This window comes from Erpetoichthys calabaricus, chromosome 11 (assembly GCF_900747795.2).
Source record: "Erpetoichthys calabaricus chromosome 11, fErpCal1.3, whole genome shotgun sequence".
Classification (NCBI taxonomy): Eukaryota; Metazoa; Chordata; class Cladistia; order Polypteriformes; family Polypteridae; genus Erpetoichthys; species Erpetoichthys calabaricus.
This window is the reverse complement of record NC_041404.2, coordinates 138,792,154-138,809,865: the sequence shown is the minus strand read 5'-3', so window position 1 is coordinate 138,809,865 and position 17,712 is coordinate 138,792,154. Positions and strand designations below refer to the sequence as shown.

Genomic DNA, 17,712 nt, shown 5'->3' with positions numbered 1-17,712 from the left:
CAGTGTGGGGAAGTCGACTAGAGAACAAATAAGTTGACCGCAGTGTGTGCAGCCCGCTGTATTTATATTTTACTCGACTCCTAAGGAAATACTGTAAAATGCATAAGAGGAGGGTGTCAACAGGCTGACTTGCTAATGGATGACTTCAGCACCTGCTTCGTGCTGTGTCACATGAAGACAGCTGCAGGACTGGTTTGTTTCAGAACATTTCTGTTATAGTCCGTGAGAGTACGAGTTCAATTTTCTGCCATTTTTACGTGTCCTGTGAACTAGTATGGGTACTTGGGATTAATAAAGTATCTATCTATCTATCTATCTATCTATCTATCTATCTATCTATCTATCTATCTATCTATCTACTCCATACCACAAGGCAGTATGTGGGCAGGCTCTGCCATGAGATCCACTTTAGCCTTTACCCCCTGATTTCTCAGATGTAAGTCTTTATAAAGTTTATGGATGTCTACAGGAGAACATGCCTAACACCATATACAGTATAAGTGGATTACTTGATATTAACACCCAATGCGGGCTGTTTTCTGAGCAGCCTTCGTGCAAACACTGACACAGCAAGTGAGAAGACTAATGTAAGCCACTTTAGAACCCCCCAGGTTGTGATATTCTTGGCGTATTCCATGCACTCAGCAGGATTAAAACCGTGAGGAGTGAACTGTTTTTTTAAAGAGTTCCATTGTAACTAAGGGGAGCTGAACAATGCATCCAAATGTATGTATTTCCATTCCCCACTGAAGGGCACCGTCTGCTTTTAATTAATATTTAAGACCATGACCCTCCCACCGCCATCATTACGGATTACATTTGTCTTTGGTATTATCCCTCATCTAGGTCACAGCCTGAGGCATGAATTACATTTCTACCTTTTATTTGATTTTGTACTCGTAATTTTACTTTTGCTATTTGGAAAGCACTCTGAGCTATTCGTTTATATGAAAATGAGCCATGGGACTAAATGTTGGACCCCCTTTCCACAGTTCTGGTTAAAGCCTCTCTGGTCCCTCTTATTTCTGCTATAATCCACTCTTCTCTCACTACTGGTACTGTTTCTTCATCTTTTAAAACTGCTGCAATAACCCCGATACTGAAAAAACCTGCTGCCGATCTGACTAACTTCAATAATTTGCGCCCTATTTCTAATTTGCCCTGTACCTCCAAAATTCTTGAAAAGATAGTAGCTATCCAACTTCACTCCCACTTATCTCATAATAATCTATATGAAAAGTTCCAGTCTGGTTTTCGCCCCCTCCATAGTACTTGTTAAAATTACTAATGACCTTCTTATGGCTGCTGACTGTGGTTTAATTCCTATTCTCATTCTCCTTGTCCTGAGTGCGGCCTTTGATACTATTTGTCATACACTCTGCTTAATAGATTATCTTTGATTGGCATTACCCACACTCCGCTTGATTGGTTCAGATCTGACCTTCAGGCTGCACTCCATTCATTCAGCTTAAAACTTTCACATCCCAACCCACTGCTGTTACTTCAGGTGTGAGTCCTGGAGCCTCTTCTTTTTATGATTTCCCTTCTTCCCCTTGGCAATATCTTTCGTAAATATAACATTAATTTTCACTGTTATGCTGATGACACCCAGCTCTACCTTGCTAGTAAACCCACCTCTAATTTTGTACCATCTTCGCTTATTGACTGCATTGCTGAAATGAAATCCTGGCTTTCTTCAAATTTTCTTAAATTAAACCGTGACAAAACTGAGGTTCTCCTCATTGGTACAAGATCATTAATATCCAAATCCAACATCACCTGGTCTGCTTACTTCCACCTATGTAATATTAAGTTGTATCCGCCCCATACCACTGCCATTCTTGTTCACAGTCTTGTTACTTCTCTCTAGTAAATCTCTCCATAAGCTTCAGCTGGTCCAGAATTCTGCTGCCCTCATCATTACTCGAACCCCGTCTATTCCCCATATTACTCTGGTCTTGCAGCCGTTTCATTGGCTCCCGATTTAAGTTTTGAATTGATGTTAACATTCAAGGCCATTCATAACCTCGCCCCTCCATATCTGTCCGACCTTCTTCATGTTGCCATTCCCTCCTGTAACCTCAGATCCTCTTCCTCCATCCATCTGACCGTCCCTCTTGCCCATCTAACCACCGTGGGGAGCAGAGCATTCAGCCGTTCTGGAACTCACTACCTACTGAGCTTAGAAATATCGAATCATTTTCAACCTTCAAATGTAAACTTAAAACCCATCTGTTCAAAATGGCTTTTTCTCTATGTTTTAAGTTTAGTTTTAATTTTTATATTTTCTGTATTTTCTAATGTTTTAAGTTTTGTTTATAATGTGTGTTTTTTTTTTTTTAATTTATTGTTTGTTCGGTGTCCTTGGGTGCTTAGAAAGGCGCCTTGTATAAATAAAATGTATTATTACTATTAATGCTAGTCTCTGCTCCTCATGCTCACTGTCTCTCTGTTAAATAAGATGCTCTCACAGTCCCAAAGAACAACAGACTGTTGAAAGAAACTCCCACTATATGCATGTTTACTTTTAGACTCCTGTGGACCCTTGTATGATCAGCATGGAAGACATTCCTACGTTCAGCTCGCCAGGGGAGGAGATGGCTTACTGGAGGGACCAGGCCACAAAATACAAACAGAGGTAACTGCACGCTAAATTCCATATGACTTTCAGAAGTCTGTCTGCAGGCTACACAACTACTGGGCCAAAGGCCCTTGCCCACATCCAGGGGGTCTGCCCTGCGTGTGTCTGTGTGTCGCACCCACAATGTTTTCTTAGCATTTGGTAACTTCTAGGGATGCACCGATACCGAAACGGGTATCTGGTATCGGCCTCGATACCACATTTTCTAAAGTACTCGTACTCGTTAAAAGTCCCCCGATACCGGGGACCGATACCACGGTCTGAGAAAGGTCTATGTTTGAGCGGCGTGTAAGGGGTTAATCACAGGCGCCGAGTGCCCGCCCCCAGGCCCCGGCTGCAGCTCAGAGCGGGGGGAAGGCGAGGCGAGACATGTCAGCCGTGTGGAACTATTTCAAAGTGAATGAAGACGACAAAACAAAGGCGGACTGCAAATTGTGCTCAGCGAAATTGTCCAGAGGAGGCTCAAAAGGTAGCACATTTAACACAAGTAATTTAATCAAGCACCTAAAATCCCAACACGACAACGAGTACAAAGAGTTTACCCACGCTTCTAAACCAACACATCCCACGCTGCAGCAAACTCTTGCAAGACGAGAGAAAATGTCCAGAGACAATCCACGTGCTGTGAAAATAACACAGGCAATTATCGAGTACATTGCATTGAGTGACCAGCCACTCTCGGAGGTAGAAAATGTGGGATTCCTGCGTCTCCTCCATGTTCTGGAGCCCAGATATGATGTCCCAAGCCGCCGCTACATGACTGACACGGAGCTGCCTAAACTACACGACTCCGTGAAAAAACATATCCACAGCCTACTGCAAGCCTCCTCTGCGTTTAGTTTCACCACGGACATTTGGACAAGCAGTGTTAGCCCCGTGTCGCTAATTAGCCTAACCTCCCAGTGGATAGATGAGAGTTTCTTGTTTTTTTTGTTAAATTATATGACTAAAGCTGTTACCTGTAAATTTAAATCATGTTTTTATTAAGTACTTGGTATCGGCAAGTACTCGGTATCGGCGAGTACTGAAATGCAAGTACTCGTACTCGTACTCGTTTTCCAAAAAAGTGGTATCGGTGCATCCCTAGTAACTTCGTGGACTTTTTACACAGCGCACAAGAGGCCCAAGAGGAGCTGCAAGAATTCCAGGGAATGAGTCGGGAATATGAAGCTGAACTTGAGGAGCAGCTAAAGAGATGCGAGACACGGAATCGGGAGCTGCTTTCAGAAAACAATCGGCTGCGTATGGAGCTTGAGACGCTAAAGGTAGTTTTTTGCACTTTGTTTGCTTTATGTACAGCCACGTTTTGCGGTTTAGCTTTAAAGTGTGCACTTTAATCAACACAATATCTCTACAAGTGCAGCACCGACTGGTTAAGTGGCCGAATCTGTGAGTCGGAATGGGAACTGAACTGGTAGCGCTGTGCTTATACAGTCTGACGCCTTGGCTTGGCTACTGTGCATTACATACTGAAAAATGTCCAAGCCATTCAAGATGTTCAGTGGAAGCTGATGTACATATTGAGTGATTTGGTGTCTGTTGTAAGTCGCTCTGGATAAGAGCGTCTGCTAAATGTTGTAAATGTAAATGTGTCACCCTGACTTGCAAATCTCATGACATTTTACAAATGTGGGCGTTGAAGTAGTTTAGGAAGTTGACAGCTGCCACTTTTATTTTCTTTGTTGTTTTTCCAAGTTATTTGTCTTACTGCTCAATGGGAAGGGTATAAATGACTTGTTGTATGAATCACAAGATTGCATTGCTATAAACTCGGACTGTACACCCTGAGGTAGAGAACATTCTGGTCTTTCTGAAAAGTGAAAGAAAAGCATTGTAAGGAAGATGTGGCAGAGCCCGTCTACTACATACACACACGTATGCAAGACTGCCTTGCCCGTCTGCTGGCCCGTGTGAGCCACTCCGCTCTTTGACCAGCTTTAATAAAGCAGCGGCGGAGGCAGCCGCAGCAGGCCCAGCTCTCCGATGAGATTACACAATAGACAATTGAGATTGTCCTTGTACCCCCACCCCCTGGCCAGGCCAGAACAAATGGCAGGGATTGGGAACAGAGGCGGGATTGATTTGGGAATGGCAGCTGAGACTTGATGCTTTTGTCTGATTTTTAAAAACATGAAATGAGAAAACAGAATGGAGGCCCTCTCTGAGAATTATTTACATTTTTTTTCTTGTCCATAATGAGACAAGAGTGAGAAGGGTGGGCTTTCTTTTATTTCAGATACTTTTTGTATATGTTTGCATTTTTTGAAAGTAAAGTGCACTTGTGTTGCCCCCCACCCCTTCCTTTCTGAACAAAGTTATGTTTAGGTTGACTGGGAATGTGAAAAATGTGAACAGCTTGATATCCACTTCAGTATTAGACTTCACTCAAGCAGACTTCACAGCTCAGGTTCATCAAGTTTTGCTAATTAAGTAGTCATTTTTCTTCCATATTGGTATTAAATACTCCTTTATCTATAGTATTTCCTAAAGAGATATTCCATAACATATTAAAAAGCATTCTTATGTGGAATTTGAGGTAAATAAGGTTGAAAATTGCAACCTGGCTTTTGAGAGTTGGTAAAAGCGTGGCACATTCTTTCTCTTGAGTCTCAATACAACCCATCACTCTTTCATTCACTTTTTGAATTCAGGGGTGAGGTTTAAATTGCCTGCTAATCTCTTTTCTTTGTTTATCACAACTATCTTCCAGGAAAAGCTTGAAACCCACCATTCAGAGGCATACCGTCAAATTTCAGCACTTGAGAGTGACCTCGCACAGACCACTGCAGTCCGAGACCAGATGCAGAAATATGTCAGGGAGCTGGAGCAAGCCAATGATGATTTGGAACGGGCCAAGAGGTCAGTCAGTAGTGTGTGTGTGTGATGTGGTGGAGAATTAGTCACAGGAATAAGCAGGGGGTCACTGCTGCCCTTCATTGTTTAATTAAACACAAGAGTCAGCCAGTCAGGGAAAGACCCCTACAAGTTGGGTTTCTTTGGGGAGCATGAGGAGATATCATACCTGTGCATTATTAGTAATACCAGATACACACTATCAACGTAGAGCACAACATTTAATAAATAAATCATCCATCCATCCATCCATTTTCTAACCCGCTGAATCCGAACACAGGGTCACGAGGGTCTGCTGGAGCCAATCCCAGCCAACACAGGGCACAAGGCAGGGAACCAATCCCGGGCAGGGTGCCAACCCACCGCAGGAACAAATAAATCATTTTTTTCTCCAATTTATCTTCAAATATATTCCTTTATTATTTAGAAACTAGCAAATTGTGCTTGTGAAAATTTTGCAAGAATAAAAGCCTTAATGAAATGATGCTGAGGGAGAGAAGAACATCAGACGTTACATTAAGAAAGGAGATTACTTTTAATAAGTAGTGACTTGTGAGAGGACTCCATATTAGAATAGTCACATGGTTAGTATGGGATGTTCTTATAGTCCCTCACAACAGCACGAATATTTACAATACAAAGTGTCATGTGAACAGGTTAACAGCACATATTGGATAAGAAGGGAAACGCAGAGCATTCGTATGTCAGTATGCGTGAAGTGTGGCCGTCAGGTCATGTAGTATACCGACGTCATTAAGAATGGTTGGAAAACGTAATTTGTTGCATAAACGTTATTGTCAATGAAAATATTCCCCTGTGTGTAACCAATATCTTCAAATATATTCCTTTATTATTTAGAAACTAGCAAATTGTGCTTGCAAAAATTTCTCAAGAATAAAAGTGTGCTGAGGGAGAGAAGAACATCAGACGTTACATTAAGAAAGGAGATTACTTTAATAAGTAGTGACTTGTGAGAGGACTCCATATTAGAATAGTCACATGATTAGTATGGGATGTTCTTATAGTCCCTCACAACAGCACGAATATTTACAATACAAAGTGTCACTTGAACAGGTTAACAGCACATACTGGATAAGAAGGGAAGCGCAGGGCACTCATAAGTCAGTATGTGTGAAGTGTGGCCGTCAGGTCATGTAGTATACCGACATCTAGAATAATTGTCGGGAAAACGCAGTTTGTTGTGTAATCGTTATTGTAAGTGAAAATATTCCTCTGTGTGTAACCCGCAAGTACCTGAACGTTTAACTCGGGTTTCGAGGTAACTCTAGAAAATGTAGTGTACAACTGGCCATGAGTGAAAACAGGACCTGGCAGATAAACTGTCGTTATTAAACGTTTGTCGTCGTGACTTGGTGATAGTCATAATGATGTTGAGGGAGAGGAGAACATCACACGTTACTGTAAGGCAGGAGATTATTTTTAATAAGATTCATTTTTATTTTAATAAGTAGTGACTTGTGAGAGAACTCAATATTAGAGTATATGTTAGAGTATATATTATAGTATTAGAATAGTCACATGATTAGTATGGGATGGGATTACAACAGCACGAATATTTACAATACAAAGTGTCACATGAACAGGTTATCTTCAAATATATTCCTTTTAGAAATGAGCAAATTGTGCTTGCAAAAAATTTTGAATGAATAAAATAACTCTGGATAATGTAGTGTACAACTGGCCATAGGTGAAAACAGGGCCTGGCAGGTAAACTCCGACGTTATTAAATGTTTGTCGTTGCGACTTGACGATAGTCACACGATATGTTAAAACGAACGGGGAATTGCCTACGCCATAATATAAAGAGAATATCTTGTTTTGACTTGTCAGTGTTATGGAATCCCTGTAGTTTTTCCGTCGTAATGTTTCTTGTTGTCTGGCAGTTTGCCGCTGCTCTTCAGAAAGGTCGTGTGTGTAATTCGTTTTTCATTCATTGTCAAGGTGCAAGACTTGCTGCCGCTGATCTTCAGATAATGTCGCTCTGTGGTTTGTCACACGTTGTCTTTGTTGTTCTAAGGCCTGTCTTGCCTGTGTTGGTTGGTCTGGCGTAATGTCAATGTTTTCGCTTCTGTGCATTGGTGTGAGTACGTAGGCCGGTGAGATCGTTTCTGTTGGTCTCCGCTAGGCTGTATGTGCCTTTTCATTTTATCGGGAGGCTTACATTTAAGTGGTGGAAAAAGGAGGTGTAAAATGGTGGGGTCATGACGTCGTTTCGGTCAGCAACAAAGTATGCACCAAATAAACAGTCAAATACCACAGTTGATTACTGGTGACATTGAAGACTTGAAGGTAAGCCTAAGACCAAAACTCGGCCAGGAACACGGATTCCTCACTATTGTTGTGGAGGGATACAGTAGATGTGACAACTGTTATTAATATCGAGCACGGACGGACACGAGTGAAATAATATAAGAATGTGGTCTGCTTCAAAGTGCTAGTCTGAATAAGGCACGGTAAAACGTGAACTGTTTCCAGTGCTGTTTAACTGTGGGCAGCATTCTTGCTGTTTATTCTTTGTTTTCTCGTAAGATATCTATAGATATGTTTTATTTATTTATTTCTGATGTTGGCCCGCATCAAGCAAAGAGGTGGTTATGAAGTCCATACGAGAGCTGTCCAGTTTCTGAATGCTTTTTAAGAAAAGTTAGTGTGGGTGTGTGCCAGGTAACTGGGTAGCCCAAATTTGGTTTCTGCGTTGGGCCCATTGCTGCCAGGGTAGATGTTGGCTCCTGACATCCCAAACATGATTAATTGAGTTAGATAGCAGGTGAAGAGCTGGTATTCAGTTTTTGCTAAAGCACCAACACTGTCTTCACGTTATCATTTACATATAGACTTCTACCTAATGATTTTTAGATGTGCACTCTGCAGTAAGATACAAATGTGTACTTTCTGCCATGACTGCGGCATACTGTAGTCTGATTACAATGAATGGGATGCCCAGCAATTGGAGTTGGCTTGAAGATACCAGTTTTAAAGTGCAGGTGACTGGGGAGAAATGTCTAGACTGGCCTAACAGTGTGGTGATGCCAGCTTTAAAGCTTGATAAAGTGATTACATAAACGCTTACAGTCTGTCTGTATTCTCCTGTTTGTAATAACGATCTTTTCTGATCCCGTTTCTCATATTGCCGTCTGCCTCTTTAAATTCCTGCTGTTTCCACAGGGCCACCATCATGTCCTTAGATGACTTTGAGCAACGCATGAATCAAGTTATTGAGCGCAATGCCTTTCTAGAGAGCGAATTAGACGAGAAGGAAAACCTGCTAGAGTCTGTGCAGAGACTGAAGGACGAGGCCCGAGGTGAGCAGATCCCCTGCGCCCACCTGGCAGGATCCTGCAAATTCAGAGAATCTGAGGCTGGTGTGTGTTTTGTGCACAGATTTGCGTCAGGAGCTGGCAGTACAGCAGAAGCAGGAAAAGAGGCCTTCACTTGGAATGGTGAGAGATGCAGATAAAAAGGAGTCCTCTCTGCACTCTGCTTCTCTTCCAGCCACCCCAGTGGGTCCCCGGGGCAATGGGAGCATCCTCAGCACCCCTGCCACTTACAGGAGAGGTACGAGGAGCGTTTCACTCGCTAGTTATTCATTCCTCCCTGAGTATCGGGTACTAGCTGATTAACATGTCTCCTTTTTCTACCCACCGCTGTCTCTCAAAAGTAGAAGGATTCACTGGGACGCCTTTGACGGCCTCCGCCCGGATCTCAGCCCTGAACATCGTGGGGGAGCTCCTCCGGAAAGTTGGGGTAAGACAGTGCCATGATATTGTCCACAGCAGGAACTCAGAATTAGCAGAAACCTGCAATATACCAGTGATATGGAGGGATGGGGTCACATTGACACTAGAGAGCTTACAGAAAGGGCACATCTGGAAGGCCTGTTCAGCATCCGCTTGTCATAGCGGCCCTCGGGGCACAGTCAGGCTTCATGAAAAGTGAGAATTGTATTTGTGATGCCGCACAATTTAAATAACAGGCCTTCTTTAAGGGGTCCGTAGAGGACATCGATTTCAGCAAGAAGCCTGACGGCCTGTGAGGTATGATGGCTTGCGTTTTTAAAATGTTTTTGCACGACTACTGATCTATAGGAGTGAGTTTTCTATCGTGGAAATTTAAGATTGATAATTTGCACTGAATAATGAGCAGAAGTGGGAATTTGAACCTGATCTCTTGCTGGTAAAGAGAGGTAAACTTTGGCCATTTAAAGTGACTAAAAGTGCTGCGGTTTCTGAGCTTACACTGCATTTTTCATGGTCCCCTACCTCCAATATAAACCCAATTCCACACCAAGCAAACTAGCGGGTGAAATGCCATCATTACCTGGTGGTTTACTGACACTGAAACAGACAAACAAACCATTCCTGATGTGTTCTCTTCTATTGAATGTTGTCCCATCCACGACCTGCTTGCTAAGTAGATTGATGAACGTCTCCCTTTGGTGTAGAGTGTGGTTTACCAGGCTGGTGATCACTGACGAGGATTCTGTAGATTATGGTGTGGTGTGTTACACTAAACAGCTTGATAAGGTTTGCAGGATGGAGGGTCTTCTTCTTCAGGTTTCCTCCTTCACTGCCATATCATACTTAAAGTGCGAGCCCAGTTTGGTCAAATTCTAACAATGTCCCTTGAGTGCACTTCTTGTCATGACAACACAGTAACAGCTATCTACGACCTAATGAAGGAGAAGGTTTGGGTTCAGGCAGTGGCACTGCACTTTAAATCGAATCACACCACAGTATAGTGCTGGAAGCCATGAGTAGAATTCTCAATTGAATACAATTCAGTCGTTTTCTCCTAGCAGGTCATGGCCCTGACTCAAAATGGAGCTGCCTTGTTCCTTACATATGCACCTATAAGTAAAGGACAGCTGTTTTCTGTCCCTGTTGAGATGCCTCAGAAGAAAAGGGTACCGTGCACAAGTTAGGGGGACTTGGTATGTGAAAATCAGGCGGAGTTGATAGTTTTTATGAAAGAGGCTTTGTAGTCCTATTGAAGGAGCCACCTCACTCTTGGTACATTTAAAAAAAATCCTTCAGGGAGGAAGGGACAGAAATGATCCAAAGTTTCATCTTCTAAATGCAAAACCCATGCTAGGGCGGTTAATTTAGGCAGAGTGGTGACTCTGAGAGTAAGGATCTGCGTGGGCATCTGGAAGGTTGTCTGTTCAAATCCTCTTACTGCCAGAAGGGATCCCACTCTGTTGAGCCCTTGAGCCAAGGCCTTTAACCTGAAAAATGCTCCAAGGGTGCTGTGCAATGGCTGACCCTGTGCTCAGACCCCCAAAGGTCATATGAAAAGACCGTTTCCCCCCTCAGGGAGTAATACAGTGTACCAAATACCAAAAAAAAAAGTTATGCTTTATGGCTCCTTGGTCACGTGCTCTCAGTTTGGCATATATGGTCCTGCTGCCTTCATCTGTGGAGTAGTCGCCCTAAAATCTGTGTTACCAGGTTCTGTCCTCCTTTTATAGCAAGTCCTGTTGAGCTTATAGATCACAAGACACTAACTGCAGTATCATTTATTCAAAAACTCTGTCAGTATAACATTTGAGACTCGTTGTATTATAATCAGCAGTCAACACAGGATGGCACCAGGTGGAAGATTTCATTATGAGCGAGTATAGTGGGGACCTTGAGCTAGCCATGGGGCTTTGTATGTATAAATGTAATTACTGTATTTTTATTGTTCTGTGTGTGTGAAGAAGGACTGTGGCCAGTAGTTGATTTAACTGAGAAAAGTGCTGGAGGGAAGACCTGCTGCCAGGATCCTGTGGAGCCCCTCCGTCCTTACTACAAGGGTAACTCAATCATCATCCCCACTTTGGTGATCATTTTGTTTGGGTTGGCTGTACACGCGTGAATGTGGTGCATCTGGGGTCACAGTGCTAAAGCTTCCACCTTGACCAATCACACAGAGAGCCCCTCTGTTCCCCGACTTGCACCAAAGTAGAGCAGCAAGCACAAGTAGTGATCTGGTTTTTTTTGTGCCAGGGGACAAAATCCATAAAAGGCTTTTCTGCAAAATATGGAGTGAGAAATTCAAAAATGGTATGACAAGTCATGAGCATGAAGAAGGAACGGAACATCCGTTGATGTTTTCAGTTGAGCAAGTCTGTACCGTGATTGTGAAGAGCCGATGAGGATTTCTGTACCTGGTACACCCGTTGGCCCATAAAAAGCGGGTCACTGTTTGCTGCTGCTCTCTGGTGCAAACGGAGAGTCAAGTGGCCAAGGTCGAGGACGATCGAGATTGAAATATTACCACAGTGACCACAAGTGTGCATGGAGAGTAAACGCAAACAAAATGATCCCAAAAGTGCGACTGAGTCTTGACTTCTCCTCTTTCACATGAGGATCAGCGATTCCCTAAACCCTCGGGTGACTTCAGCCCTGTAGAAATGGCTTTCATGAAATAAGACTTTATATTGCACTGCTGAAGTTTATTTTGCGACCCACACCTTTCCTTAATATTTAGACTTGGGGTGGGGGAGGTCGGGGCAGTGGTGGGTTGGGCGTTTTTTTTTTTTGGAGCCCAGCAACATTTATTTACTGCAGCTGTAGAGCCAAGGAGCCAAACTGAATTATTCTTCCTCAGAATGGAATGTTTTCTCCCAAGCTTATATAAGGCCGATAATAATTCTGTTATAACTGAGCACTACCTTTGAAGAATTTGGTTACCTAACTTAGTTCCATATTCGAAGTATAAGCTACAGTATGATCACAAAGTCCTATGACTTACTTTTCACATGACTTGAAGTCCTAAGGCTTTATCATTTATGTAATGTGCTAGGCCTGATCACAAGGTCCTTTTTTTAAATTATTGTTAGAGAGTTTATTGTAATGAATATATTTGCAAATCATCAAGACAGAATACTGCACTACATCATATTCAAATCCGAAAACCTCTTCCCTTCTAGAGAGCACAAAAAAGAAGAAAGGGTCATTATGGAGTGGCTCTTCGCTCATTGAGGACGGCATAAATAAATGCCTACCAGCTTCTAAAGAACTTTTAGATTGTTCCTCAAAAGTCAGTCAGCCTTTGAGTAACCGGCTTAGTCCTGAACTGGGTCGTGGTGGTCTTCTGGAGTCTATCCCATCTAGCATAGGGCACCATGGCAGGAACAAACCCTGGACAAGACGCCAGTCCATCACAGGACAAACAAACACACACACACACCAACCACTCAATTTAGGACCACCAATCCACCTAATATGCATGTGGGAGGGATACCAGAGCCCCCCTGAGGAAACCCACGCAGACATGGGGAGAACTTGCAAACTCCACATAGGAAGGGGCTGGGAACGTGAAGCAGGTCTCTTTATTGCGAGGCCGCAGCACGACCACTGCACCGCCATGCCACCCTTTCCTCAAAAGCGAATTGCATTTCTGTCCTATTGTAATTAAAATTAGACGCTCCTGTTGCCATTGTGTTATGGTAGTTGGGTTCAGATTCCTCAAGGTGACGTGCCTGCCGTGATGCGTAACTTGTCACCATAGACTGTTCATTATGCTGGGATGTCCCATCAGGTGTTAGAGGATTAAGGGCTATTGTGGGTCCTGCAGAGTCCGAGAAGATCCGTTCAGTTTATTGTTGTACAGTAATCCCTCCTCCATCACGGGGGTTGCGTTCCAGAGCCACCCGCGAAATAAGAAAATCCACGAAGTAGAAACCATATGTTTATATGGTTATTTTTATATTGTCATGCTTGGGTCACAGATTTTCGCAGAAACACAGGAGGTTGTAGAGAGACAGGAACGTTATTCAAACACTGCAAACAAACATTTGTCTCTTTTTCAAAAGTTTAAACTGTGCTCCATGACAAGACAGAGATGACAGTTCCGTCTCATAATTAAAAGAATGCAAACATATCTTCCTCTTCAAAGGAGTGCGCGTCAGGAGCAGAGACTGTCAGAGAGAGAGAGAAAAGCAAACAAATCAATAGGGCTGTTTGGCTTTTAAGTATGCGAAGCACCGCGGCACAAAGCTGTTGAAGGCGGCAGCTCACACCCCCTCCGTCAGGAGCAGAGAAAGAGAGAGAGAGAGAGAGACAGAGTTTGTTTTTCAATCAAAAATCAATACGTGCCCTTCAAGCTTTTAAGTATGCGAAGCACCGTGAAGCATGTCGCTTCAGGAAGCAGCTGCACAGAAGGTAGCAACGTGAAGATAATCTTTCAGCATTTTTAGACGAGCGTCCCTATCGTCTAGGTGTGCGAACAGCCCCCCTGCTCAATCCCCCTACGTCAGGATCAGAGAAAGTCAGCGCAACAGAGACAGAAAAGTAAGTTGGGTAGCTTCTCAGCCATCTGCCAATAGCGTCCCTTGTATGAAATCAACTGGGCAAACCAACTGAGGAAGCATGTACCAGAAATTAAAAGACCCATTGTCCGCAGAAATCCACGAACCAGCAAAAAATCTGCGATATATATTTAAATATGCTTACATATAAAATCCGCGATGGAGTGAAGCCGCGAAGCGCGATATAGCGAGGGATCACTGTATAGCATTCTTCATGGAATGCAGGCTCGGAGACGTTGTCAAGTCCACAGGTAAATGTATTCACATGTTAATTCAATGATGAACGCAGTTAAACACGCAGTACAGTGATCCCTCCTCGATCGCGTGGGTTGCGTTCCAGAACCCCCCGCAAAAGGTGAAAATCTGCAAAATAAAAACCATCTGTTTATATGGTTATTTTTATAGATTTTAAGCCCTTATAAACTCTCCCACACTCTTATAAACATTTCCCGCACAGTCATACAGCATAAACCTTTTATATTCTCTTAGATATTAGGTAAGATTTGTTGAAATTATGTATGTAAACACATTGTTTATATACTACGCACAGACATAACGTATCGTAGATCATTAAGGAGTTTTATTTAATTCGTAATGATGCCGTAATTGCGACCTACAGCGGCATAGCTGTTCCCTTCCTTCAACATATCCAAAACTTTTACCTTTTCAGCAATCGTTAGCATCTTCCATTGGCGCTTGGGCACGGCCCCTGAAGCAGTAGCAGGAGCAGATCGTTTTGGAGACATGACGAAGGGCCTGACTACGCACAAAGATAAACACAAAAGAGCACAAAAGTTAACTCTTTACACAGAGAAACACGTTGATGCTGAATGAGCAAGACGAGATGCTGGCTAACGCAAAGCGGAATCGAATGCTGCTCTCCGTCGCTGAGCCAGTCAGCACCCAGGAACTTAACCGCTTGCTCTGATTGGGTAGCTTCTCAGCCATCTGCCAATAGCGTCCCTTGTATGAAATCAACTGGGCAAACCAACTGAGGAAGCATGTACCAGAAGTAAAAAGACCCATTGTCTGCAGAAATCCATGAACCAGTGAAAAATCCGTGATATATATTTAGATATGCTTACATATAAAATCAGTGATAGAGTGAAGCCGCGAAAGTGCGATATAGGGAGGGATTACTGTACAGCAAAAGCAGCTCCAAATGTATTAACATGAGCGGAACTTGACAACAACTGGCGGTCTGTACAAGGATTGCTCCTCTCTTGTGCCCTCTGCTTGCTGGGATGGACTAGGATCCCACTACCCAAAACCCCCCACCCCTCCGAGCTTAGAGGATGGATGGATAGAACCTCACAATATCTTATTGAGATATGGCCAAGTGATGAGAGAAGATAGGAAGACAAAAACACCAATGAGTAGCTTCAGTGGGGATAAGTAAACCTCTGGGGGTCCACAGTCAGTTATAACAGACAGAGATGGCCACTGATAGGTTGAGTTTCGAGCAGGGGATGTGTGACCCAGTGAAGTGGCTGCTCGACACTGCTCTTGACCTGAGAACTTTTAGGATGTGTGTGCCGTTGAGTTAGACGACATACACCTGTAAGTACGTATTCATCTAGAGCTGATTTCCATTCTTTATCTTTGGAAAGTTCCCATCACTAGCGCCGTCTCTTGACTATCACAGGTGGACTCTTTCTGAAAGCCCTGGTTAGCTTGGAGATGGCGCTTCTAGCCTTGTATTTTACTAGAAAAGACGAGGTGGGCAGGGAGTTGGCAGGATTTACACTGGCGTGTAATTAAAAGAAATGTGCAGACGAGAGCTTAGAACTAAACAAAGGAAGCAAACACATTGACAGCATGGAAAGATCTCCATACTGGCCACACTGAGGACTTCAGAGATGGTGGAAGGACCCGATTGTCTTGTAAGGCCCTTGAGTGTCTCCTGCCTGTTTTTGGGACTGGTCAGGGGTCTCCAACTCCAGTCCTGGAGAGCTACAGTGGCTGCAGTTTGCATTCTAACCCTTTTCTTAATTAGTGACCCGTTTTTGCTGCTAATGAACTGTTTCCCTTGATTTTAATTGACTCTTTTTGAGACTCTGACTGCTGAATTGATTCTTTTTTCCTTAAACGGCACTTAAACAACTGTCCTTGTCTGATGCCCAAACTCTGGTTCATTGTTTCATAATGTCTCGTATTGATTACTGTAATTCCCTCTTCATTGGCCTCCCTGCAAAATCTATACAGAAGCTACAGTACATTCAGAACTCTGCAGCCCACACAAAGCTATTTGCTCATATCTCCCCTGTACAGCTTCTCCAACCAGCTTCTCTGGTTACCAGTTCCATCAAGGATTAAATTCAAGATTCTGCTTCTCACCTTCAAAGCCCTCCATGTCCTTTGCCCCCCTCTACCTCACTCGGCTCCTTACACTCCTGGTCGCTCTCTCGGGTCCTCGAGTGGTCATCTCCTGACTGTCCCACACACCAGACTCTCCACCTTGGGAGGACAGGCAGCTCCTTCAGTGTGCTGTAGCCCCTCAACTCTGGAACTCTCTTCCTCAGTCTCTCCTAGAGTTTGCTCCTCTTTCTGCACTTTTAAATCGCAACTGAAAACTTTCCTCTTCTACGAACTTTGTCATCTGCGTAATTTTTTTTTACTCTGTATGTAAAGTGACCTTGGGTTTGTGGAAGGCACTCAATAAATGTAACTTATTATTATTATTACTAGTCATTTAGCCCATTACAATAACGGGCGCTAGAACAGTAGTACATAAACATTAGTAGGAACAGTCTATATTAAATGGCAAGGGACTTTGACCTCATTCTTTTTGTTGGTCGTATTTTTCTTTCTTTCAGCCTTTCTTTTGTTGTTGTTTACTTGCTGAGCTGACCGTTCTTCGTGGGCTGCCGCCGTGTATTGTGTGTCTTTAATTTTCTGTGACAGTAATACTGTCTTGTACGGCTCTATTCAATAAGGCCGCGCACAAAAAGGCGAGCTTCAAAAGGGCGACTTCAATTGAGCGCGGCGAATAAAGGCGTTCGTAGATAATTTAGTTCAAATGGCTCTGGAATATGTGAAGAGCAACAAAGGTGCAGATCTTTATTTACGCGCGCCTTTATTCGCTGCGCCCAATTGAGGTCGCCCTTTTGAGGCTCGCCTTTTTGTGCGCGCCCTTATTGAAGGATACCGTCTTGTACGTCCGCTGGCTTGTACGTCCGTAATATACCTTTAATCTCCTCTGACAGTAATACTGGCTTGTGTGTGGCTGTAATATGCGTCACTGTATTGTGTACTTTTAATTTCCTCTCGCAGTAATACTGGTTTGTATTTCCGTAAAACGCCTCTAACTTTCTCTGACAGTAATATCACGCATCGCACCGTGCCCCGCGCATGCACACTTCATCAGAAGACACACACACACGGACACCTGGACGCACATAGGGATTTTATATATATATAGATTATTAAACATACATCTGATGTGAAGTGAGCCAACAGATGACCAACTAAGTTGGGGCCTCTAACTCCAACCTTCATTCCATTTCTTAATTTGAAGCCAATTCTCATTACTAATTAACCCCGTTGTTTAATTCCATGGGGCTCATTCTGCCATGGCAGACATTTCCAAAACTGTTTTCTCTTTTAAGAGCGCTGGCTGTCAACATGTTCTGTGGACCTGAGCAGATCAACATCACTGAGGCCTTCGCCTTTCTTTATTTTCAGTTATTGCGCGATGGACGCAGGTTGTTGTTTATGTGTCGGTTCATTTTCTGTCTTAAGGGTCCTGAGTCTTAAGTTGTGCATCAATTAAAATTAAGGCAAAGAGTTCATTAGCAGCACAAACAGGTCACTAATTAAGAAAAGGGTTAGAATGACAGTAGCTCTCCAGGACTGGAGTTGGAGACCCCCGCTCTAAATGCTATCCAAGTATCCCATCATTTTG

The 17,712-nt window shown here is 43.3% G+C and overlaps 1 protein-coding gene across 2 annotated transcripts in view; it reads left to right on the top strand.

Annotated features, from left to right (window-relative positions):
* The window catches only part of nde1 (nudE neurodevelopment protein 1), a 32,535-nt gene that overhangs the window by 5,578 nt on the left and 9,245 nt on the right, over positions 1-17,712 (top strand). The window contains exons 2-7 of one of the 2 annotated variants that reach the window (XM_028814096.2): positions 2,532-2,638; positions 3,753-3,906; positions 5,352-5,500; positions 8,681-8,817; positions 8,897-9,070; positions 9,177-9,259. In XM_028814096.2, coding sequence (XP_028669929.2) covers positions 2,550-2,638; positions 3,753-3,906; positions 5,352-5,500; positions 8,681-8,817; positions 8,897-9,070; positions 9,177-9,259 — 786 coding nt within the window. In that variant the 5' untranslated portion in view covers positions 2,532-2,549. Of the gene's footprint in view, positions 1-2,531; positions 2,639-3,752; positions 3,907-5,351; positions 5,501-8,680; positions 8,818-8,896; positions 9,071-9,173; positions 9,260-17,712 lie in introns of both variants that reach the window. The other variant, XM_028814095.2, reaches the window with a different exon arrangement.